General features: G+C 39.6%; 1 protein-coding gene across 2 annotated transcripts in view; it reads left to right on the top strand.

The window, feature by feature from the left end:
- Nucleotides 1–25,440, top strand: part of ARHGAP22 (Rho GTPase activating protein 22) — a 142,775-nt gene that overhangs the window by 10,006 nt on the left and 107,329 nt on the right. For both annotated transcript variants that reach the window (XM_051800107.1, XM_051800108.1), the window contains exons 2-3: nt 7,389–7,588; nt 16,106–16,193. In XM_051800107.1, coding sequence (XP_051656067.1) covers nt 7,389–7,588; nt 16,106–16,193 — 288 coding nt within the window. The remainder of the gene's footprint in view (nt 1–7,388; nt 7,589–16,105; nt 16,194–25,440) is intronic.

Genomic DNA, 25,440 nt, shown 5'->3' on the forward strand with positions numbered 1-25,440 from the left:
GATGTAGAAAGAAAGGAATAAGACTTCTCTCCTCTGGCAGTAGTGAGCTGTAGTTCAGTGTAAATGTCCACAGAACTATGAGAGTTTTGCCAGCAACAGAGATGCCTTCAGCAGTGCTTGTCAGGAAGGCAGTTCTAACCAACCAGATGGAGAAGATTTACAGCATTCAAGAGATTCTGCCAGGGTTCAGCTGGAGTGGAGAGCTGGTGTTTAGGATTGCTGGACAGTTTTGTAGGCCATAGTATGTGACAAGTGCATGTGCTTTAGAGTGACACACCAAATAGCTGTGACCTAAATGCTGATCTGCCCTCTGAATAGTCTGCAGTGGATCCTGTTGAGAGCACTCAGAGGATGGTGCAGATAAAGGGACCTTAAAATATGGTCTTTTGCTGGGAGCAGTTCTGTACTTGGGCAGCCTATCAATATGGTTTGTAACTCTGATTTTTCAATAACAAAGGACACAGTGTTGAATTTGGTTACACTGGTTACAGAGTCTACTCACAATCAGCAAGAAGAATAAGTAAGAATATGCTTGACTATGCCCCCAGCCCTACGAAAAAAGAATAGTGACGAGTGTTCAAGTCATGGAACTTGTAGCTCTCTAACTTTGCCTCAAGAGTATTACGGTGCTGTTCGTTGTCTTCTGCGTTTATATTCATGGACTTTGAGAAAGCTATGCAAAATAGAGTGCTTAAAATATGACCTGCAGCATCCTCCTATTGCTAGGAGGGAGAGGAGACCACTGTTAAAGAAGAAAAAGATGGTAGCATGATAAATGGTTGTGTTCTGATGTATTTTGTACACTCTGTTGTGGAGAAGCTGACTCATGCTGCTGCATGAGTTTGGGTTTTTTGCTGTACTGAAATACTGAAAGGCAGGCATAAAAATTGCACCACTCAGTGTGATATCCTCTATTGAGAAGTAAAGAACCGGTACTTGGGGTGCAGGTACGGTTAGCACATTCACCCTAAAAACATGCTGATATAAACAATATCTGCAGTCTGGTGTTATGCTTCAGAAGTCCGTGGTGCACCTGCAGTTTTCCAGTGAAAAAGCTGACTGATCCGGCAGTGCAAAAGAGATGAGAGAACAACCTTTATAAAATCTTGAAAGTCCAGAACCTTCAGGTTTTGGACTTAGAAGTTCTGAGAGGGGATGAAATTGTGTTCTGGAAACAGAGTGCTGCTTCATGAAGAATTTGGGCTCCTTTTTGGGCATGCATCTTCTACTACAATATATAGTTTATTTCTTGTCAGAGTCCTTCAGGCTGGCTCAGATTCTTTGGCCATAGCTGAAACATGCTTTTTGGTCACTTTCTTGCTGTTCAGATCTTCCTTCATCCCTCTCTTGAGTATCTTTCTGCTCAAAAGAGTGCCTGTTTGGTGTGTGGGGTTTTTTGTTTGGTTTTGATTTTTGTTTTTAAACAGAATGTGCTTATTTATAGGTAAATAATCTGTAACAGAAGTTTGTGCCCTTCAGTGAAGGGCTGAAAGGTATTTTTGACAGTATGTATAACCAGTTTCTGGCAGCAGTTATCCCTAGTCTGAGAGTGCAATCATACTATAGTATAGTGAATTGTATTAGTTTATGTTGGATTTTCGGTTTGTGAATTGGTCTTTGGGAATGCAGTTGTTCTTACAGGCACTTACTAGCAAATAAATAGCTGTACAAACAGATCCTTCCTTCAGACTTTCAGGTCTATTTTTTTTTTTTTTTAACCTGGTTTGGTACTTTAAGTCTGGTTTCCCAGCCACTGCAGAAAACACAAGGTTACTAGACTAACATATGTAAAGCTAATTGTCTCCCTGATTTTCCTTTGGTTGGACAGTAAGATTACAGAACTGCAGTGCTTATAGTGTAATGTATGAATGTTTTCTTTTGGAAAAAATGATGAGTTTCCAGATCCATTAATTTATCCTTTTGTATTTTTATTTTGGCTGAAAGAAAAAACAAATTAAGGGAAGGAAGTAGAACACAGAACATCACCTTGCTCTATAAAATGTTCTGAGTAGACAGGTAGAGCTTTATTGAATAGAAGTGATGGAGCACAACCTGCTCTTATGGTAATGTTTCTGAATGTGGTAGTTGTCCTCCAGATGACAAAATGTGAGCAGGTGTGTGGCTGTGTAGTACCCTTTTGTTTCTGTACAGATTGCTGCTCTGTTTACCTTAAGGGAATGAAAAGCCCTTGCCAGTTCCTTATAACTGATATCCTTCTAGTTGCCTAAGCACATCTTGTCACCAACCACTTCAAACATTCTGTCTCTAATTTCTTTGCTCATTGTGTTTCAAGATGCTTAATTCTCAGATGGTGCTGAGGAAGTGTCTTGGTTTCATTTGTGCTTACTGATTCTGGTATCTCAACTATCAAATTCAAACACAAATACAATTGTGTGATGGGCACAGAAAAATCTAAACCAAATATTTTATTTCCTACAATTCAGTGAAAGGAAATTCAGTTTCTCTTTCTAAAGCATATTACTTGTGTTTCCAGTGAATCCTTTTTTGAGGCCAAGTTTGAATTAAATAAAATGACTGAGAATATTGTTTATAGGATGTGAAACCACTTCCCTTTGTGGGTAATACTTTAAACAAAGACTATATTACAAATAATAGTGTGTCACTGTGTTGTTAGACTGAAGACACACTAGAGCAAAGTGCCTTTACTGTAGGACAGTTGTTGGCCAAAATCAATTATAATGACTATATTGATTTTTTAGCTAACTGCCTATGAAATTTCAAAAGATTACAACTTTAATTGATATTGAATTGTGTTGACTTGATTGATTTCCACATCTGGTTTAAGTAGGTACTTACTGAGTGCTCAAATCCCTAGTGGTGTTCAGAGCTGGGAGTGGGAGGAGAGCAGAAGAGATTGTATAATGTTGCCAGGCAGGATTGAACTGGGAAAGGAGGAATGGAAAGGGAAGATGATGTCTCTGTTATGTGCATGTTCAGGGTAGAAAATAGATGTGAGAACAGGAATGTGTATGTAGCTTGGAGGCAGGTGCCCTGATAATAGGGAAATGAAGAGAATAAAGAAAGGTTAGCTTTAGACAGGGCTGAGTTGGGATGGGGATAGGGATTGCTACCTCTGTAAGAATTAGCAGTGTGGCTCCATCCAATTTGACCCATTCACTCCTTGGGATAATCTTTGAATTTACTATTAAAGACATGACAACCAATTGTGGGGTTTTGGAGGGGAGTTTATTTAGTGTAGCCCCAGGTATTTGCATATTGAGTGTTGAAGCATCTCTTCACTGCCTTTGCTCATATTCTTTCTCCCATAATCATCTGGATATGAGAAATTCCATGTGTCAGTGTCACTTCCAGTCAGAGGAGTATTTTCAAGGTCTGTAATTCTGATTCTTGCCTTTTATGACTTACCATTTCAAAATGGCTTGACTCGTTAGTGCCATCTGTGGGGCAGCAAGAATATGGGTCTGCCTGGTTTGTTACCTTGCTGTGCTGGAATTGCCTTGTTTCCCAGCTTCTGAGTGGGTATGGAGTGGGTATATGGTTGGCATTTCAGTACTGTCACACTGTGCAAATGAATCCTAAACCATTTTTCTAAGGAGAGTTTGAATCCTTCCTACACTGATTTCTGTTTAGAACTTATATGTATGGCTGAATCAATAATCAACTAATGACAATGTGAAGAGCGAAACCAAACTGTGTGGTGTTATTGAAAAGGCATTACTGGATCAGAACTCTAGGGCATGTAAAGTATTTGTTGAGTTGTTGTGAGTCGGATTTATTGATTTGTTTATTTCCTTATGTTCTGCTGATTCCATAATTCTGTTCAATAGATGAGCATAAAGAATGTATTTCTACCATTAAGAATCAGGGGCTTGATGTACTGCATCAGACTATCAGAGCAGATATTTTGATCCCAGTAGTATGAGATACCTGCTGCTTTAGAGGAAGGCTGTGCTCATCCGTGAAACTTTTCTTCTGACCTCTATGCAATTATTGTATTCTGTGAAGCATGCAGTGTAAACATCAATGCTGTTAATAGCCATAAATAATTCCTCTTTCTGAAAATTTCTATCTGATCCATGCTGCTGACTTGCAGATGAAGTTGCTAAGTATCTCCCTAATGAAATTAACTATTACAGTCACAATTAGAAACTAAGGAAATGGAAAGCTAAGACAGCATGAAGAATTGACAACCATAGCAATTGACTGAGACAGGGTGCTGCATAAAATAAAATAAAAAATGATCACGAAAGCTTTTACTCTTGACTGAAATAAATAGTTGCTAGGTGAACTCTACGAATAGCACTGAAGGGTGTGTGGAAGTACAGAGTAACTTACTTAGGGTTATTGCAAAGCAAGACATTTGTGTTTTGTGAGGTCTGTCAATATACATGGTAGTTTTCCAGGTACGTGAAGCTGATTTCTTTTTAGGTGGAGGGGTAAAATAGCAAAGGGTGCATGGAACTATATGCAAGTGAGGAAAACTGGAAACTGATGGGACTTTCATGCTTAAGCTGGAGAGTGCTTAAGGTACTTGAGTGTGGAGATGACTTAAGTGCTTACTGAAGTATGGATTTTGGTATTATTAGACTAAATGGTTAGATTAGTAGCCAAGATGTTGCCTAAGAAACATTATAGTGCTGTTGGTAAAAGCAAATTTTTGGGATATTTGCTCTTGTAATAACATAAATTGTAACATGAATGTGGAACAGATTCTGGACAGTCTAAACTAGATTACAGTTTGGTCATAGTTGTAAAATGTGGCCTGGGATGAAGCAAAGAAGTTTTGTTCAACTAAATTTCTGCAGGCCTCTGCAATAGAGACTCAAAGGTGACCAGGGAGTTTTCTTACTCTGTGTGTATGAAATGGGGTCCTCTAGGACCTGGTGGTGATGGGGGTGTGGGAAGGGGACGGGTTTTTTTGGTAACTCTGTATCCATCTGTGAGAGGTGCTGTGCTGCCAGAAGGGCTGGAACCAAATCCTGACGATCTTGGGTGCGTGGTGGAAAGCGGTTGTTGATATATTTACTGGAATGATAATTCCTGTCTGTGAGAGCTCAGACTACAGTGTGCAAGCTTAGAGAATAAGCCTGGATACATCAAAGCCTGATTTTAAGGAAATTATTTATTATGATTTTTTTTTTCGAATTCTTTTGACTATGTAAAAATAACCAGAATTGAGAAGTGTTGGGTTACTTAAGAAAATCCAGGGGTTGCTGGTAAACTTTGCTGATGTAGGACTAATGCTGTATATGAGTTCAGGTTAAATTCAGCCAGCTATTTTAGCCAAAAATAAGGGAAGTATGATTCAAAAAAAGCTATGATGCTGCAGCAGCACTTCTTAGAATATTTCAACTTTTAATTTACATTTTTTAAGTGAAGCTAATAACAAAATAAAAACTTGATTTCTTTTAACAGGGAATAGTTATAAGTTGAAAGCTAATTTCTCTTGGCACAAGACAAAACCAGTTATTCACAGTTCTGTTGAGAGTACCAGAATTTACCTTATCAGTTCAGAGAAGTGAAAAAAAAAATCCATTCTGCCTGTCAGACATGGCTTTCACTGAGTCTGACATTTAAGACTAACAAAGTGATGTTATCTTCTGCCTATAAAACTGGGAAATTGTCAGGGGTCAAACTGAGTGCCTACAGGATGGTTACAGAAGAGGTGAGCAGATCCTTAAGCCAGAGTGAAAGGAGAAAGTATATGAAATGGTACAAGTGGAGATAGTGTCACTGAGACTTTTTTATAATGGGAGGACATGGTACTGTTCAGATCTGCCCTCTGCTGACAGAAGTGTTTAGTGTGTAGACGTACTGGTTTATATTTCTTTATAAAGCAAAACATGATGGCCTGACTGCCAGGACACGAGGAAGGTCAAAGTAGATTTTATTACAGATACTAATGGAATTTCCCTCACTGGATTACACTGAGGAGGCTCTCCAAAGATCTGACCTAAGTCTGTTATCTGACTCTCTTTATTTTGCAGTTTGCTTGATGGAAGAGAAGAAAAAGGATCAAGTTTGATGTTGCAATTGTGATTATTTTAAATTATTTTTTCTTATCATTGTTTTTTATTTCCCAAACACCACAACCTCCAAATTATTTTTCTTTCTTTGGCATATGTTTTCAGTTTCATCAATGTGTGATAAGGCACCTGGAGCAAAAACCAGAATCGAGTGGTAACATCAAGGCCATGTTGTAGCTGTGTGAACCCAAAAGAGGCAAAGCTAGACAGTGCTCTGAGAGGTGGAGAGTTGCCCTTTGTTGTGACAATCTGGATTAGCTGTAGCATATCAGGGCTATGTGAATTAGAAGTTTGCCTGTCTTTTAGCTGCCTGGTTTGTTTTGGTTTTCTTTTTACAGTGTTAATGTAAGACATCAGTGATGTAGATTTACTGGTATTGGCCTCTAAACTAACACCTTGTTCCAAGTGAGCAATTATAAATTGTGCTTTAAGTTAGCTGACTGTAGAAAATGGGAAGGAGCAGGATCATGTTAGCACTAATGAAGGAAAATGGCATGAAATATTAAATAACTATTATTATAAGATACTTCATAAATCCAAAGGAAGTAGAGGTGAAAAGACCTATAAGGTCACCTAACCTATCCATTCTAGAGAACTGGCTTGCTGCCTGCAGTATATAATCATTATCTGCTATGCCAGACTAGCTCTAAATGCTCAAAACTTTAGTACTCTTACTGCAGGCATGTGGAAAGAGAATAGAAAGGGCGATACATTTCTTTTCTATTTCTGAAACCTTTAGTCAGATTTACATGTTGATTTTTTTCCCTTTATTTCATCTTTTGTTTTAATTTTGTTTTTCTGCTTTGATGTCAGAAAGCCCTGAAGAGTGAGATGACTTTAATCATTCTGGATAGCTATGCTATCTATATGTCTTTTGTCTTTGTCATTTTGATTGACAATTCTCTTTTTGAATCTTTCCCAGTTTTTAATCTTTTTTCTTATGGCAGCTGGGTTCACTGGCTAATCACCCCACAGTGATAGTGTATGGAGTAAGAATATTTTCTTATATTCCCTCATTTTTTTTTCCTTTTCTGTCCCCCCTCACCACACTTTTTGCACATCCTCATTGGGTAAATATGCCTTTAGGAGAGAGCAATATCATTATTATAGAGCTGGAATTCAGTAATGATTTGCCACAAAGAAAGGTAGTATGACCAGTGGAGCCTTAGTGGAGGTATTGTGTCACTTTAGAAGGTTGCTGGAGTGAGCAGTACCAAAAAGGTGGTTTGTCTTTTGTTTGACTGTCATGAACTTGAATGTACACCCTGAAAAACAAGTACCTGCTCAAAGAGGTAGCATACGTGTAATGCTCTATCCACATCTGAGTGTTCTTATCCTTATTTATTTTTTTTTTCATTTACTCTGTAATTGCCTTTTCAGCCCGGTCAAGGAGTTTGGTGATGGGTGAACAGATTGGGCCTCCCTCCAGACCTTCTTCTCCAAACCCTCAAGAACGTGTGCTGAAGTGTGGCTGGCTAAAGAAACAAAGGAGCATTATGAAGAACTGGCAGCAGCGATGGTTTGTGCTGCGTGGGGATCAGCTCTTCTATTACAAGGATGAAGAGGAAACTAAACCTCAGGTATGACTTATTGGTTGCGACTTCTGTGTAGATCACAGTTACTGCTTTGATTGAGCTCATTTCAGTTGCTTTCTATCCTCACCAAAACCGTACACGCTTAAGAAGGTTCAAAGGCAAGAGACATGGTAAGGAGACTTCTATCAGGCAAGTTGTAGAGCTTGGGAAAAGGTTAGAAGGTGTTTACTTACCCACTAGGGCATGCTGACCTCCAAATCTTAGTATGGTCATCTGTGAGACTGGAGTTTGACAGGAAGAGCTATGGAGTTCCAGATTCCTGAGGCAGGAGTGATTAACCTTGCTTAGTCAGCTGGGACTCATTATCTCCCAACTAATCCATTGTTCGCTGAGAGGTGAACCAGCTGTGTAGGGCTGGCTTGTGTGTGCAGAGTGGGTAGGTTTTGTTACATCCTGGCATGAAGGGCTTGAGAATGGGCTGTAATATGTTTTAGCATTGTGGGAGAAGGAGAGGGTGTTATGCTATGGGATAAAGCTTATAGAGGAGATAAAGAATTTATTATTTGTCTTCTTCAAATGCCTGTAAAATACTCTTGCAGCATTTGAGCTAAGGTCTTCCCTAGTTGCTGTAGTAGGTTATGTATCATAATTCATGTAGTTATTGTTTTGACTGTCGGGCCTTTAGCCAGAGTCATTGAACAGAGGGAACATAATTGAATAAGCCAGACAATGTCCCTGTACTGCTGCCTCCTGATGAGTCAGTACAGGCATTACAGAGTGACAGTCAGCCTGTATAATATCATCACCATCCACACGCTCATTATAGATGATTATTGAACTGCTTGATGCAGCTGTGTGCTTGACTGTCACATAAATTTCATTGTAGAGTGAGAATGGAAATGAATATTCCCCTGTGGGCCTGATATAAGTATGGTAGATGAATGAGGATGTTGACTGCATCTTATATCTTGCACTCTCCTAATCAGGGATTTGGTCCATCATTATGGACAGCCTGCTGTGTAAAGGCTACAGACACTTGGACCTGATGATGTAGCCTGGTTACTCAGGATGCTGCAAGCAACAGCTGGATTTTGTGCTTTTAAGCCAAGCACCTTATATTCGTGTGCAATGGATATGGAGAGCTGGGCACTTCTGAACTGTGTTAGTGGACATGAGGAGGAAGAAACTGCCTCAGTAGTCATGTTGTAAAGCATTTCTTTAACCCTGGCCCTTTTGGGGCATGGGATTGCCATACATTTATCACCATGGGAAGCAGTTTTCACAGAATCACAGAATATTAGGATGATAAAGGACTGTGTCCTGACTATTCTTTTAGGAATCGCAAACTAGGATTTGCATCTGACTTGAGCTAGGACTGTATGCATCCCACAGGTGAGATGTACTTTTGTAACTTGTAGATAGCTATTGCTTGGGATTTTCTGGAATGAGGGGGCAATGGCACAGGGATGCATACAAAGGAACACAATTGAGACCTTAGAAGATCTTTGTTACAGACCATGGAGTTGATATTAATCCCTAAATTCCTTTAACCTGAAAGGTTCTCATGCTTAATTTAGGTGTTTTTGTTTTATATATCAAGTGTGGTCTGCAAGCTTGTGTGCAGAAACTAAATCAGTAACTGCACCAAAATTCCCATTGATCTTCTGCCTACTTGATTATTTATACATACTCTGGAAGAAGGTTGTATTCTTATTGTTTAACTGATAAAGTAAGTGAGATTTATGACATAATGTTTCAAAAGACAAACATGAAATAACAGCTTTTTGTTTATGGATGTTGCATTGCCTATTTTTATGAAAATCAGATTCTAAGAGGAAATTGCAGATGTTCTTCCCTTGATAATAATGCTAAAAAGATGGAGCTGTAATCTAATGGTAGGAGAATCACACAGGCTTTCTGGAGTGAAGAGGAATTGCTCTGTGGTCTTAATGGATTGAGTACTGTTGAAGGTGTGTGCATTTGTGTGCCATATGACATAGCTGCAGTTGCACAGCCCACTCAGAGTCCAATGTTTAGAGGGTGGACTTGCAGACATTACTTTTCTTGAGTGTTTTCTCAGGTTGCCCCCATGAGGAAAGGGGAAAGGGAGGACTGACCTGCAAAGAGCTTTTGATGCTCCTACTGACTCTGTCAATATATTGGTCGGTTTTTAAAGTAGCTTTGGGTTCATTTCTATTCCCAGGATAGGAGATAGCATGCACTCCTCCCCAGTTTCCAGGGGAACAGAAGCCACTGTGCAACTAATTCATTAACCTTTCTTTCAGTGTTGACTTGGCATGATAAAAGGCTGTAGTGCATCTGCAGTGGGATTGAATTTTGCCCTCTAGAAAACAGCAGAATTTTCTAGAATGTGTTCTGGCCACTGGACTCTAAAGATAATGTTGTATGTTATACTTTTTTGTTCCATTTGGAATAATTTGAAATGCATCTGCATTTTTGTCATGTTACCTTTCCAGTGTTTTCCTGTTATCTTTGGAATGCCTTCAGCATGTCTTCAAATTTCAGTGAACTTCAAAGTCAAATTGTAGGGCAATAGGGTAGGGAGGGGAGGGTGCTGAAAGTTCATCCTATTCTGTTGACTTATTTTACCTTAATTTTAAAACTTGCAATCATTCTAGATAAACCTCTCAGTATGGTCTTTGCTAAGTGTCCTCCTACAATGTGTCCTTTCACTAAGTAGGGGACAGGAACTGAACCTTGACACTCTTCTGCAGCACTACCTAGAGAGCCTACTGGGGATTGGTGTTGATCCTGTTCCAGTCAGTGAGCAGAGATGGCAATGATGTGATCTCCACATAACACTTTGTAATGGGACACACAAAAGGCAGAGTGAGAGTCGCAGGGCAGCTGCATCTGTAATATGAAGTGGGGAGTCATAAAGCACAAACTTGGTGAATATTTTTATTCGTTATACTGAATACTTGGAGAATATATATTGAGAATGGTGATGGGAGTCAGATATACAGATATACCTAGTTAGATATACCTAGTAATAGCAGGACAGCTTTACATTTCTCCTTCTCCAAGGGAACTGCATGAGCCTGCACATCTCTGTCCTCTCAGACTATCCACAAGTTTCCTGACCATTTCCTGTCAGTAAAATCCACCTCGTAGCTGTCTGTTTTTTCATTCTAATCTAGCGTGTACTTTGCAAGGTGAAGGAGCAAAGCTCTTCTTTCATTTGGAACAGGCTGGAATTTCATCATCGTTCAACTCATTGGGGAGAGTATTATCTGCTAATGAAGAAAAGTTTGTTCTGTTTACTCCATCAGCAGGCTGAACTGCTGCTGTTACTCATACCTGTAGGTGCTCCTGTAAGCCTCAGGTCCAGTATGGTTTGTAGGTACAACTTGACTGAAAAAATACATAAATCTGTTAAAGCCTTGGTTTAGAGGTTTTGAACATGCATTAAGCTTTCAAAATCTTCTGTTCATTTCCCAGTACTGACTCTAGAAGTTTTTAAGGGCTGTTACTAACCAAATGTTTCCCTCAAACAAAACCTAGCTCTAGTAATGTTAATGCAGCAATGTCTGCTGGCAACCTGAGCCAGCAAGTCATCCTTCTTTGTTTATTATTGACACAACCATTATTGAGTGTCCACGTGATGAACAAGAGAGGTCTTTTAAAAGTTCATGCCTGACTACATCTGGGAACGTTCTTCACAAACACCCAGGAAAGTTTCCCTTGTTACATTTCCTGGTCTGAGAAAAAAGGATCTGAGACAACAATTGACTTATCACTTGAAATGTGGGATCTATCCTTTAGCCTGCTTTAAATCTGAGGCAGCTTGGCTTCCATCTCTTTTACTGAGACTATGGCTAAGTCTGGTCATGGATTAGCTTAGACTATATGATCCTTAGAATTCAGGGTTGGAGATTATTCATTGGTATGAAGCTGTTGCAGAAATTTTGTTGTGTGCTTAGTTAAAATAAAGATATTCCTGTATTCAGTTCATCATCCTTAGCCTGGGATTCAGAAACCCATACCTAAGGGCAGATTTGAGTCCCACTATTTCCCCCCTTCCAGTCTTTTAAGGATTTGTAACAGTGACTGAAGTGCTGTTTTAAAGGTAAAGGTATGAGAATTAAGATGATCAGTGTTTTGACACCAACTGCATTTGTTGAGGGACTCAGACAAGTAAATGAAGCTTTTCAGTCATGTTTCCTGCGTCACAGACTTTCTTTACCAAATACTGGCTCTAAAGAGCCTGGTACAAGCAGGATTTCTCTGTTGATCTTGTTAGGGAGAACTACAGTAATACCATTAATATATGAACACTTGTCCTCTTTAGGATTCTCTCTCAAAGCACCAAGGCCCCCAAAGGGTATAAGGTGGTGCTATAATCAAAAAAGGGTTTTGAGCCTCCAGCTTAGTGGAAGTTCTGCAACCTCTTGCCTGCCCCTTGAGCTGTTCAACCATCTCAGGCTCCCAAAGCCTGAGGGAGGGAGGAATAACTCGGTCGTGAGTTGATGTTTATTTCTGGGGCATGCTTTGGCATATATCAAGTTAGATTTTGGGGAATTTAAACTGATTTAATCCATCATTAATTTACTTCCCAAGCAAGATTGCTAATGCAGTCTGAGTGGCTCCTGGACAAGGACACATGAATCTGTTTGAATTTAGTAATGTCTTTCTACCAGTGACAGCAACTGTCAGAATTGATACACCCTCCCCGTTAAGATAAATTACTTTTTTCTACCTTTTCATCTCTGTTTGTTTGGAGTTCCCCATAGCTTGCCAGGCAGATTGGACAACTGTGAGCTAGGCACTCTGTTACCCTCTGGACAAGTTTTTTGTCCCCTAAAAGGACTGTTTATAGAGAGAAATCAGCAGAATTTGCTGGTGTGCAGAGGGAAAAGTGCAAGAAGCTGATCTGAAAATCTTTGCTATATGTACACTTATAACATAAGAATACTCTCCAGACATGGGCCTATTTTGCAGGTTTTTCTTGTTTTTCATAGGTGAAATGAGCATCTCTCAATTTTAATTTCTGAAAAATCATTCTTCTAGGTCTTATACACGTAAGACCTTCTCTTTTCTGGTTTGTTATGCTACCAGCTCAGTTTGCTGCAACTTCATTGCACAACTGAATGAGGTGCATACTGGTAAGGAAAAAGTAGCTTTACTGATGTACAATACACATTTCATTGAAGGTGATTAAACTGAGAGTAAGAGACAAGTCACTTCAATGAAAACTTTTTAGAGAATATATGAAATCAAGTATTTCCTAAAAAGGATCAAAAAGAAAGTATATTTTGAGTGGGAAATGCTTTGGTTTAGGGTGTTATTTCAGGCAATTTATGCCTCTGTAATCTCTTCTAAAGTAAACATCACCTTCATGTGTCGAAGGTGTATCTCACTGAAGAGGAGGCAGGTGACATTGCACCATATGGTGCATCAAGCATGGCAAAAGTCCATTTGCTTAGTTTTGTTGCAGGAGAATGGTGACTGAGTCAAGCAAAGTACAACCTTTGGAAAACATTACAGAGTGAGAATTTGGTTTAACCCTTTGACTTCATCACTGACTTCAGTTTCCTGCAGGAAGATGGGTTTTCTGAAACTCTAGTTTGACAGCATTCTTCTATGAACTGCTCCTGCTCTTCACTGTAAATACACTCTCCTCCTGTATATACTGCTATGCATCTTCACCCTTCCATACTATAAAACAGCAAAAAGCTAGCTTGTATATCACTGGGTTCTGCCTAAAGTATGTGTGACCCAGAAATACGTGTTTTCCAGGTTTATTAATTTAGGCTAAGGGAAAGAACCCTCCACAAAAGTGTTCCTTTTTCTGAAGTAACAGAGGGTTTGATTCAGAGTCCTGAGTTCTGCTTGATTATAAATGTGAGGTTTAGGTAACCATTTCAAATGGGAATTTATGCTTGATTTATACTATACAATAAAGAAGGCCCAACTTTTTTTTTTTTTTGAGGAATTGTAGGCACCTGTTTTGAGATGGGTTAGTTTTGCTTAGAGGGCTTCTTAAGAGAGGACTGTACCTTAAAATAAGAGATAGAGTTCAGTTACTGGGTCTTGAAGAGATTTTTCTTTCTACAAAATGTATTTTTTTCCTCCAAAGAAAGCAGCTGTTAACACTTAAGAGAATTACATCTTGTGATGGAAAACTATTACCAGCTTTCAAATGGTAACTGAGGCTCTGAATGTCTGATCAGCTGGGATCAACTGATACCATATTAGTTTTTATTGCCATATTTGCAACTTCTGTTAATAAAATAATGACCTGAAAGTGTAAATTTACAACTGAGAATGCATAAACATCAAGTTTAAGTTAAATTAACAAAATAATTATTTGGAATTTGGTGGGTTTATTGTTTCCTTGTTTGACTTCCCCCCCCCCCAAGTCAGCTTTCTGAATTTTTTCAGGATTCTTTCTTGTGTTTTCTGAGCATTCTTTTCTTAGGCTATTCTGAAATACTTTGTGGTTTCATTTGTGTAGCTAAGACTTTTAAATCTTCTTCTGCTTGTGCTACCAGTTCCCTAGGCATGTTCCATGTATTCCTAAAAGTGAGAGGTGTCTGAATTTCTGTATGCAGCATTAAAACTTTGTCCTATTCTTCATAAAGGAGCTTTTCAAAAGAAAGAATTGTGACCCTACCACCTATCCACGTCCCCTTACTCATGTGCTTCAGCCTCAGATTAACATAGGAGCTACTTCTTTTGCTCCCCTCTCTTCATAGAACTTTGTTCTGTGGAAAGGCAAGCAGATACTTTCATTTCAGTTTTGTTCATTTTACCTCTTCAATATGGTGTCTCTAGGGGAATGCTATGTAGCTACTTTATAACTTTTGTATTCAGTATGAAGAGGAGATGAGGAGGGAGCATGAACCTCTCAGTGTACATCCCATTAAATCATTTTCGTTTCAAAGAACTACCTGATAGAAACCACACTAAGAAAGCAGTCCTTCTGCTCAAGCCACAGTTTGAGACTGCTCCTTGGCAAAATATCCTAAGCACTGGGTAAAAGACAGATTGAGGGTCTTGCCTTCAAAACTCATGCTGTGGTCAGTGGGTCACTGTTTGGTCCTTGTTCCTGGCTGACATAGTATCCCATGACACTACCTCTACTTTGTGTGGATCTCATGAGTTGCAGTACACACAGGGCTTTCATTTGCCTGATACCCCTGAGGGATGGCTAAACATAGAATTAGGTTCCTGAGCGTACAGTGTCATGGGAAGTGAGTTTTGCTTTGTGAAGAACAAAATTTGAGTACTTGTGAAACATTTTCAGTTTGCAACAAACAACTCCTATCAAAGCAGCAAGTCACTTTAATAGGATGGCTTGTCAGAACTGGAATGTCAACTTGTAAACCTGCATGACTTGGAGCTTATTTCCTAGCCGAAGTATTTTCCATCTCAGGCATTACTGTTGTGGTATTTTATTTTGTAGTAGTTTTTGAATGTTCTATGTTCAAAGAAAAGAGTAAAACTTAATTCCTTTACATTTAATACAAGCTGGCTCCTTGGGCAATTTTAGTAGTTTTCTGAACAAAGCATGTTGAGGAAAATGTATTCCCAGGGAGCAAAGCCATAGAAGTTACACCATAATAGTTGGAATGAAAATTAACACATCTGGCTTATTTTATTGAGACGATTTCAAAGGTCCTATGATGAGTTGTCTTTTATTAGTTAAAACCCAGTTTCCATTCCAGGTCAGTTCAATGCATGAGTAGGAACTCCTCATTACCCCATTCATGGCTTAACTCTTGAGAGTTCCAGTTCTTATTGCCTTTTGTCTACCTTACTGTGAGTATATGCTGAAGAATGTTAACTGGAAACCCTTTAAAATGTCAAAGATTAAATGCTTGTTCCACTCATGTTTCTGGACAAGAACTCCCTGTGATCTCTTTTTCAGCTTTACACAGATGAAGAGGACTTTATTCACTTTGAAGATACTATGTCACCAACTATGCAGAATTCCCAAACTGGAATAGAGTGTGTTAATTATGCTTGGGCTCAAAGTGGAAATGAAGCTGAATATTGGCAGCATTTGAACTTGGGAAGTAAAGGGGCTCAGGTTTCCTTTAGGGAAACTATAGTCTGGGATAAAAGGTAGTCCACTGCTTTGCAAACCTGAATTAGCTGCTTTCCTCCAGTATCTCCCTGGGAACTTCTGTGTATTGAGGATCTCTGGAAAATGGTTCATTTTATTCAATTGCAGAAATAAAGATAAACAATAGAATTTAAGCCATCTTGTTGGTGACTGAAGTTTCATGCTGCAACCTGAAATTAAAGGATGAAGGAAGAGTAGATGTAATGTGAGACAAAATTATTGCAAAGGATAATTAGTTATGGAAACCAAGGAGAATCACCTCCACATGCTTAGAGTATTGTTATCCCAGAGGAAAGAGTGTTTGACCAAAAGTGTCCAGAGAAAGGACAGGTAAAGCATGATCAGCTTAATCTTTTCTTGCTCAGAAATGTGGAAAGAAGTTGGGCTCTGAAATTGCTACATATCATATCATTTTTTCTTTACTCTTTTGGTGGCTTTTCCCTTTTCACTAATGCTTGTATCCCTTACAGGGTTTGATATTACTGCAAGGCAATCAGGTGAATGAGCTGCCACCTAATCCTGATGAACCAGGAAAACATCTCTTTGAAATTACCCCAGGTATGCCAGCATTTCTTAGTGCTTTCAACATAACATCACTTTATTCCCATCAATTCTCATTAATGATAATCGAATTGTACTGATCATTTCACTCCTAAGTGTTCTGATACACTCACCAGATTATCTAGTGAGGCTGGGAAATGGGACTTGACAGATTACACAGTGTTCTTTGTTTTGGATAAAAATGCTGCTGTGGTACCTCATTTTCATTTCATGGTAGTTGAGATGCATAATGCTCCTTGATTTTTCTGTTTGGAGGGGGTTTCTTGCTCTGGTTCTAGGTGGGAATACAGTCATTCTGCATGTCTTGCTCAACCTGTCAGGCTGCATTACTGTAGGCTGCAAAAGATTGTGCTAAACTGCAGGTAGCTGTTGCTTCAGTGGACTTAGTAAAGCAGTTCCATGTGGCTACTTCATAGAGGCTATGCAGAAGGGTGGCAAAAGTTACACTGTTCAGCATAGTTGTGAATCCCAGGACATTTGTGTTCAGCTTGTGGTTTTGACATTGCCCTTTTATGTGTTCCCTGGAAAAATAATTCAGTCTTAGTGTTCCACTGACTTGTCTGCAAAATGAAGATATTTTCCCTAACTTGGGGAGTTAATCCATTCATGTTTGTAGCAAACCTAGTTGCTACGTGGATAGCAAGTATTGAAAAATGCTATAAATAGCCAGTCAATACAGAATGTGATTGGCACAGACGTCACTGGAGAATGTGGCCTGAAGAGTTCCCCGTTTTGTTCACAGTACATTTATTCTGTGCTGGTTTTGGCATAAATGCCCTTTCTTTTTTGCACGTGTTCTGAAATGACCGTGTTCTGTGTGGCTGCCAGCCTGCAGAACACCCACATAGTGAACTGCTCTCAAATGGATGCCAGATAGGAAGGGGGGCACAAATGATCTTGCTGGACCCTAATGTTTATTTTCCATCATTTCCTATGTGCCTGTGTTGGATGAATGGCCATGATCATACCTCTGCCTAACTGTGCTTCAGTTCTCTCACTGTAAGCTAGAACTCTATGGTTTCTATAGGGATGATGAGAATTTTTAAGTTGTCTTAACTAAGTTTGGGACTTTGTGAATACAGGTACACTTGATACCTGTAAATATAGATATGGGATTTTACTGTGCTAGTAAACATCAGAGCTTTAACTAATAAAATTAAGAATGGAGTGCAGCATTGTTAAAACATTCCTAGAGCTGATACCAGCCAAGTCTGTGGTACCAGTTACCTCCAAAAATTTATTTTGTAATCAATATTTAAGGCTCTCAGCGTCTTTGTTGTGGAACTGTTGGTGGGATCTTCCCACCTTTCCTCTGCTGCAAGCTGTGTAAAGCTGGACTGTGGGAGCTATTCCCTCAGAGTGCAGGGACTAGAGTAACAGCATGTCCTGTGCTGTAACAGAGCATGTATTGATTTTCTGCTGAGTAACAAGAACTAATGATGGGCATTGTGTATTATTCATGTTTCATCAAGTTCATTTTTAAGCTGTATAGAGCAGCTGGGAGAAGGGTTAACTAGGGACATGAGACTGCAAAACAGTTCTACAGTCAAACCAGTGTTAGATCTGGTGACAGGACTTCCTGAAATATGTTCTCTATCCCTTTTTTGATGGGGGGGAACTCTCTAAATTTCTGGACCCTTTTTAACCCATGCATGCTTTCCTCTGTCATAGCTAGAAGTTCAAAGTGGAATGGCAGAGTAAAATAATGTGCCCTCAAGTTGCTCTCATACTCCAGTGCAAATTAGCAAGTGGGGGGATATTTTTATAAAATTATCAGGGTAGTATGAGGTCAGATGCAAAGTAATTATCCCACAGCAGCTGGTATTTATGGATAGAAATAACCAACTGTATGTTGCCTGGGAGAGGGGTCTTAAATCTGGCAACATTAACAGCAGCTGACTGATTACTAGGGGCTACAAAACAACCTAGTGTTAGTCTGGGGTTACAGTGCACTTCGGGATGGTGTAATGCAATGTGTAAGAAGCCACAGGGATTAATCTCTGAAAATGTCTGAAGGAATATTGATGACTTAAATGCTCCTGAAGTCTCACCTTTTAGGAAACTGATGTATTTAATTAATGTCTTATGGCAAATGGTCTGCCTAGTTTTATTCCCTAGTTTTTGCAGCACTATGAGGTGCTCAAGTTTCTCTGCAGTCAGAGATAATTCCTTGTTATCATAAGGTTTTCAGAGTCCAGGAAGGAAGTGGCAAAAAGGTTCAGAAGTTAGGGGAAAAGTGTTGTGTTTTGATAGGTGTGGCAAGGGTTGCTACAAACTGCTTGGAGAATAGCTTTTCTTTGTAGAAAATTTGATGACTTTTGAGGACATTCTACTTCAGAATGGATTTGATGGAGAGTAAGAGAAAGAAAATAGAAACACGAACAAGAAATTTTCTATGGATTACCTGGTACCTCTTTGGCTAACATCCTCACCTGTAGTGCAGCAAACCCAAATTTGTTTCACTGGATTTAGACCAGGAACCTAAATTTGTCACCTGTGTAGTGGCCAAGTGCCCTCAGTGACTACTGGTTTGTTGGGGGCTTTGTTTTTGTTTGTTGTTTGTTTGGGTTCTTTTCTGGGGAATATTTTTTGTTCATTTTTACTGTGCAATCATTCTAGAGTAATGCTGTTGTCCAAAGAAAATGTATCCTTTTCTATTTTAACAAACTGCTATGTTATGGTTGAAAGCAGCCTGAGAAATTCCTGACCAAAACTCATGGTACACATCTTAGTGTCTCCTTGTCACTGATGATAGCTAGTTCCTGTTTCTTGCCATAGTGCTTTATGCCAAGGTGAACAATCACAGCTCTTAGCTGAGACTTTCTGTGAGTGCAGTTCTGTAATAAGTTTAATTTTATTTAAACTGGAAACCGCTGCTGGAGGGTTTGATCTTGCTTTCTTCCTTTCTTCTTGGGTTCTTCCAAATATCTAATCATATCTCTCACTTCAGCTCTTATGACTGTAAAAAGTTTTCAGACCAGCTGGACTTCAGGTCAATCCAACTAAGCCTGAGAAAAAATGGTTGCATTTTGTGCTCCACTTGAGTTATACCACAAATTCTCTTTTTAGGGAGGCAGTTCAGTCCTCTTCATAATTGTTATCTTGGTCTTTTTGCAGACTCAGCCAGAGCACAAATGATTGCCTATACTTGATTCACATATAGAAGGTTATTTTCAAAACTTGACAAGTCAGATCTCTATGACATGGTCTTCAGTTAGTTATAAAGGCTGAGCTCAGTATAGGCAACTTGCCCTACAAAAAGGATTTGCATTTAATACTGACTCTTTTAAAGATGGACCAGTGGTTGCATTATGCCAGAAGTTAGGCTGCAGCAAAGTAAAATGCCTCATCCAGGAACTTCTGCAGGGTTTATGTAGAAGCTACTTCACTGCCTTCATTGTGCTAAATAACAAGAAGGAAATCAAGAAAGGCAGAATCAGAAGGTGGGAGTCCGAACTCTTATAGGGACAGTAATTGTTTTCTATTTGTTCTGTAGAGGTCTGTTAGTGTTGTTAACAGTGTCTTACAGAGAAGTTGGGAGTGGCAGCTTGTTTGTCTTGTGCCAGTAGGTTGAATGATGCCTACAAAGCTGTCTGCTCTGTGGTAATCTTCTGTGTCTCAGGTGATTGACACCAACTAAGTTATGTTTGTTACCTTTTTATCTCTGTTCCTGTTGAGATGGTGTGTAATTAAAATACCTGGAGGGGAAATTAGAAATTCATACATTAAAAATCATTCCATGTTCTCTATTATTCAGTGTAAATTGTAATTCTAACTAACAGCAGGAAACTGAGTTTGCTGCTGGTAATTTTCTCCTGAAGTCTACAGCTGAAAACTGACTGTGCATATCTGAATATGTGATGATGTTGATATTTGAGAGTTATATTTAGATTTCTGTGATTTGGCACTCAGGATATTGACTAGGGAAATGGGAACCAAATAAAGTAGTTCTGGGTCCTACTAGAAAGACTAAGACAATGTAGTTGCAGCAGTGCACTATGGAAACACTTAGCAAGTGAGAGCTGCAGACACCACAATGTCCATGGCATTGCATTGACCTGGACAAGAACACTGGTGGTATTGGTTTTGCAGTGGAAGGCCCTGTCTAATCTGTGTTTAGTAGTGTAGATGTCTGGAGTGCAGCTGAGGGCATGCAATTATCTCTATGTCACCAAAAGAGATAACTTTTTCAATCTTTCAGTTTAAAAAGAGATAGATTTTTCCATTAATTAAGAAGGGAGAAACATATAATATCCTTTCTAAACTGTCTTCCCAAAGGAGTGCCCAGAATGACAAAATTGCATGCCTTCTTTGCAGTTACAGTCTATAAAATGTCGTTCATTGTTGCCTTATAGCTTGGGTTAAAGACCTTTAAGGTAATAAAGTCTTAGCACTAAGATAGTGCCAGGTCCATCTCCTTGTCTTTTGCCAGCTGCAGAGTCTCTTTTTATGTTCAAGTGCAGTTTCAGTCTCCTTGAAAGTGTATCCTGCACTTCTCTGCCTGAAAGTTGTTGGTGCATTCCTCTTTCTATATGTTCTGCTTGCTCCGTCTCTCCTGAGCACTAGATGGTGCTGGTTCTTTCCAGCTTCTGCTTGGACACTTGCTGCCGGTTATGGCGTGTCTTGAATCACTGGAGTGTGAGTTGATCCTCCTAGAGGAAATTAGCTACTCTTTTTCGTTCATTGGTGTCTCCTCAGAAGAAGTCAGCAAGCAAGAGTTCCCTCAAATTGTTATTGCCCAGCCTGTCAAACCAATACTATGCTCAGTAATGACTATGTGGGAAAACCACTTGAACCTAGCTCTCCATTGTTTCAGGTTAACATACTGATCTGGGGGTTACTGGCTATTTGGTGACATCTGTCTGACTGTTCTCTCCTTTCCCCATTCTGAGCTTGATGCATATTTTGAAAAATAAGTTTGAGACTTTTCCTATTTTAAAGAATTGGTGTTTGCCAAAAGATACTAATTGTTTTCCTTAGGGCTATTCCTTTCCTAATTATATTGAAACTATTTTATCCAGCTGAAAAAAACAGCTTTTGTGGCCTGTCCAGAATTTGATAATTGCATCAGAAATTTGCATCAGAAAAAGTCTCAATCAGCTGTCAATATTTCTAGGCTTGTTTTACAAATGCATTCCAGTTGAACAACTGTTATTTGAATAAGTTAGTGGAGGCCCTCATTTCTCTCATGCAGATACTATACACTAACAACTGAAGTCTTCTGCAAGCAAGGCATCTCTTACTGATTTCCTGATCTGTACTTTCTCTCTACCATGTCACTGAATTCTTCTGAGAAGAGAACATGAAAAAAAAAGGCTGAACTCTGCTCTCAATTCATGTAATTTACTGATTTCAACAGTGTTGTGCTCAGTCCAGTGGTGTATCCCTGCAGCTTGACCAATACACTTCTGCCTACTTATGGTGATGACTCACTGCAGGTGAAGGTCTTCGGACTTCATCCAGACTTTTGTACAGAAAGGTTATTAGGCTCCCTCACAGCTCTTTTCCCCTGAGGGCTGTGAGACTCTCTGATAGTTAAGGATGTTTTGGCTTACCTTACCTTATCAACTTAAAACATCTTGAAGGGCATCAGAAGGCACCTGCAGTCTGTAAATTGTTTTTTACTTTGTTTTTTTTTTTCCCTAGTGTATGCAGTGCCCAAGGCTTATGTTTGCATTTGGCAAGCAATGATCCTGCTTTGTGAAATAAACAAGATCCTGCTTTTGTTTTATTGTGTTTGATCCCTCAGTGCTCTCAGGCCCTGGGCAGTTGAAAGCAGAACTGGAAATGGGCTGTGACAGCATACATTTGTTCTGCTGTCCTGGAATTTGCGTTCCAGGAGAAGTTCTGCATCTGATCCCTGAACAGTAGCATCTAGCTGTCTTTAATGCACGTGCTGACTTTCAACAAGAATGATGGTTTTCACAACTTCAATTGCAATAGCATAAGTCCTGCTGGGAAAGGATCATGAGGCTTAAGAAGTTTCATGAATAGGGCTTTCTGCTAGTGCAGATCATTAAAACATAACCTCTGACCATTCTTGAGCAGTTTTCCTTAACCCACTGTATTCCTGAAAGACAAATACAGCATAGCATTTTGTGTAGGCTGCCCTTTGGGTATAGAAATGTGGCTTTGTAGCATGATGGCACGTTGCTACTGGAATCTACAAGGCACAATTTGATCCCCCCAGGTTGTCCTTTTAGTGCAAATTAGGTAAGATTTTGAATACTTCCTGCTGAGACCTTCCAGAGTGAGCTCTGCTATTGAATATTCTGCCTTGAGGATAATATATTAAGTCCTAAGGCATGTGTAGTTAGTAGATGGTTTTTTTGAGTATTTTGGTGCAAGAAACAGCTTTGTTCCATAAGATATGTTTATAAAACTGTCAACACGATCAGTTACGTAATGCCATCTCTATATTTCTTGCTAGTTTGTCAAAAATCAGATTTTCAATGCCACCTTGCAGCTTGTGTGCTCTGGTGCTGCTGTTATAGGTTAAGCTTTTTTCAGCATCAGAAGCAGCTGTGTTCCTAGGATGAATTCTTCACAAGATTTATGCAATGTCTGGGGTCCCTGAGGCTAATAAAGTAGTCTCGTAGGCTAGCATGATAAAGTAAAATAAAATAAGGCACATGATATATGCCAATGTGCTAGTTCACAGCACACACCAAGTTCTAGTGGTAATGAAATAAGTATTAGAAGTCAACCTTAGCATAAAGAAAACAAAACATCAAGCTAAAAGTTTACTGCTTAGGTGCCTGCCCCACAAATATTTCACCACCTTAATAATCTTACTGAGGTGAGTTGACCTTGTAAGTCTTGTGGGATCAGGCCTTTTATTTGAACTTCATATTCTTTACTTTGTGTGTCCCTACAGTACCTACAGACCAAGTGACCTGCCTAGTGGATGAGGTTGTCTACCTGGGCTTCAGTAAAGCCTTTGATAATGTCTCCCACACTGTTTTCCTGGAAAAGCTGCCAGCCTATGGCTTGGGCAGGTGCACTCTTTGCTGGGTTAAAAACTGGCTGGATGACCGGGCCCAGAGAGTGGTGGGGAGTGGTGCTACATGCAGCTGCTGGCCAGTCGCTTGCTGGGTTCCCAGGGCTCAGTTTTGGGGGCCAGTCCTGTGTAATATCTTTGTCAATGATCTGGACAAGGGGATCAAGTGCACCCTCAGTATGTTTGCAGATGACAGGCACTAATTTGGGTGGCAGTGTTGATCAGCTGGAGGATAGGAAGGCTCTGCAGAAGACCTGGACAGACTGGATCGATGGGCCGAGGCCAACAGGATGAGATTCCACAAGGCTGAGTTCTAAGTCCTGCTCTTGGATCACAACAATCCCATGCAGTACTAGTGGCTGTGGGAAGAGTGGCTGCAAAGCTGATAATGTGCTGATCCAGCACCTAGAAGAAAATATAATTGGGAAACTATCTGGGGTGTTTATAATTGGTGCACTAATGCCACTTGGAAGTGGCAGCTGGCCCACTGTCAAACACCTGTGAGGGAGGGTTCACAGGCAAAATCCCCTCTGTGTTTGTTATGGCTTTAGGGATAACTAGTGTGCTATCAGTGAGAACCAACTTGCACTGGGCTTTCTGAATTTCATAGGTAGGAGGAGGAAATATGATGGAGAGGACATAAAATAAGACTTAGACTTTGTTAAACAAATCATCACGCTGTAAAGTAACAAGAACCTGATGTTACTGTAAAAGCTTTCTTTAGTCTGCTACTTTGTGTATATCTGACGTACTGATTAGGTGTGAGAGTGGGGTGTTGAAGTAACTTATATACTTCTTTTTAATGATTTTCAGATTATCCTGTGCACATGCCTCTACTTAGCCTTACCCCTGGTTAGGGTCCTATCTGCTTGGTTGCTCACAAAATATTTGCCTGACTCTGAAGCTGCTCGTAAGATTCTCCTGTGTTACGCAGGTCATCTCACAGGTCCCTCTTGGTCTTGACATTTTTGAATAAAATTTAAAAGATGCAAGTTACCACAGGGGAAACAAATTGGTCTGAATTGTTGAAAATTCAGACTCTGAGGAACTACTGTGTCACGAAAAATGGTAGAACATGAAACAAGCACAACAGTTTAGTTTCCCTGGTGTAGCCAAGAGAAATACTGATGCTAATCACATTAAAGAATGAACCATATGCAGTGTTATTACTTCAGTTTGTCTTCAGAATATTACTTCACAGGAATTAATTTTGTGTTTGAAAATTAATCAATTATAATATTAGTGTCTTTCTCCATCAATTACTGTTGTTCAAAGAAATTGTTAATTAAGGGATGGAGGTGGAATCTTTGGCATGTCTAGATACAGTATTTTTTTGTAATACAAGCACTTCTGACAGGTAGGATCCTGTAGATGCTTGGATACTGGATTTACATGCGTTTCAGGACACTGGGAGCAATTCCTCCTTCCTGATAGCTTTATGCTCTGTAGAGAAGTTACTTCCACTGAATTTGAGTAACTTGACCATAGCCTGTTGATGTGGTTAAACTTTTTGGGCTTAAAGAGAGGTATCGTGACAGTTTTGATAGACGTAGTTACTAACCAGCATGTCTGTGTTTTATTTTTCTGTTGTTGATGGGGTTTGGGGTTTTTTGTTTGGTTGGTTTTTTGTTTTGGTTTTTTTGTGTGTGTTTGTTTTCTACTGGGAATAGTTTTAACTCTCTGTGGTAGGTATCCAGGTATAGTTTCACTAGAGGGAGTGGATGAGTGCTGAGTACATTATGGCAGTGTGGCTAATCCGTGTTGGATTTATTGGCATTACAACAACTTTATTCTCTAAAGTTCATTATAAGCTTCACGGCATCTCTTCAGCACCCATCACAGGGGCTCTGCTCAAGGTATTGTTGTCTAAAGGTAGTGGGGCAACTGGAATCAGGACTGATTTATTTAGTGTAGCACGTTCTGATGAGCTTAATCTTCCCAACTTTCTTCAAGCACTCTAATTGAAATTAATTATTTCTTCCATTAGGAGGCTACAGTTCATCCATAATTATAGAGCTTTTTCTTTTAACAGACTCTGTGTTCACTTGGTCAAGTTTATGTCTTCTGTCTCTGTTCTAGTAGGTGCTCAGAGCAGTGCACACACATTCTTTCGAAGTCTGTCTTTGAATCTCAGCCAGACACCGTTGCTCATCTGAGCGAAGTCCACTTAAAAAGATGCTGATATCCATGCTTCCATGTGGTATCAAAGATGGTCTGTGTAATCTTTGATTTATGAAGCATTGT

Source organism: Manacus candei, unplaced genomic scaffold, assembly GCF_025592945.1.
Source record: "Manacus candei isolate 608988 ecotype Guabito, Panama unplaced genomic scaffold, ASM2559294v1 h1tg000050l, whole genome shotgun sequence".
NCBI classification, from domain to species: domain Eukaryota; kingdom Metazoa; phylum Chordata; class Aves; order Passeriformes; family Pipridae; genus Manacus; species Manacus candei.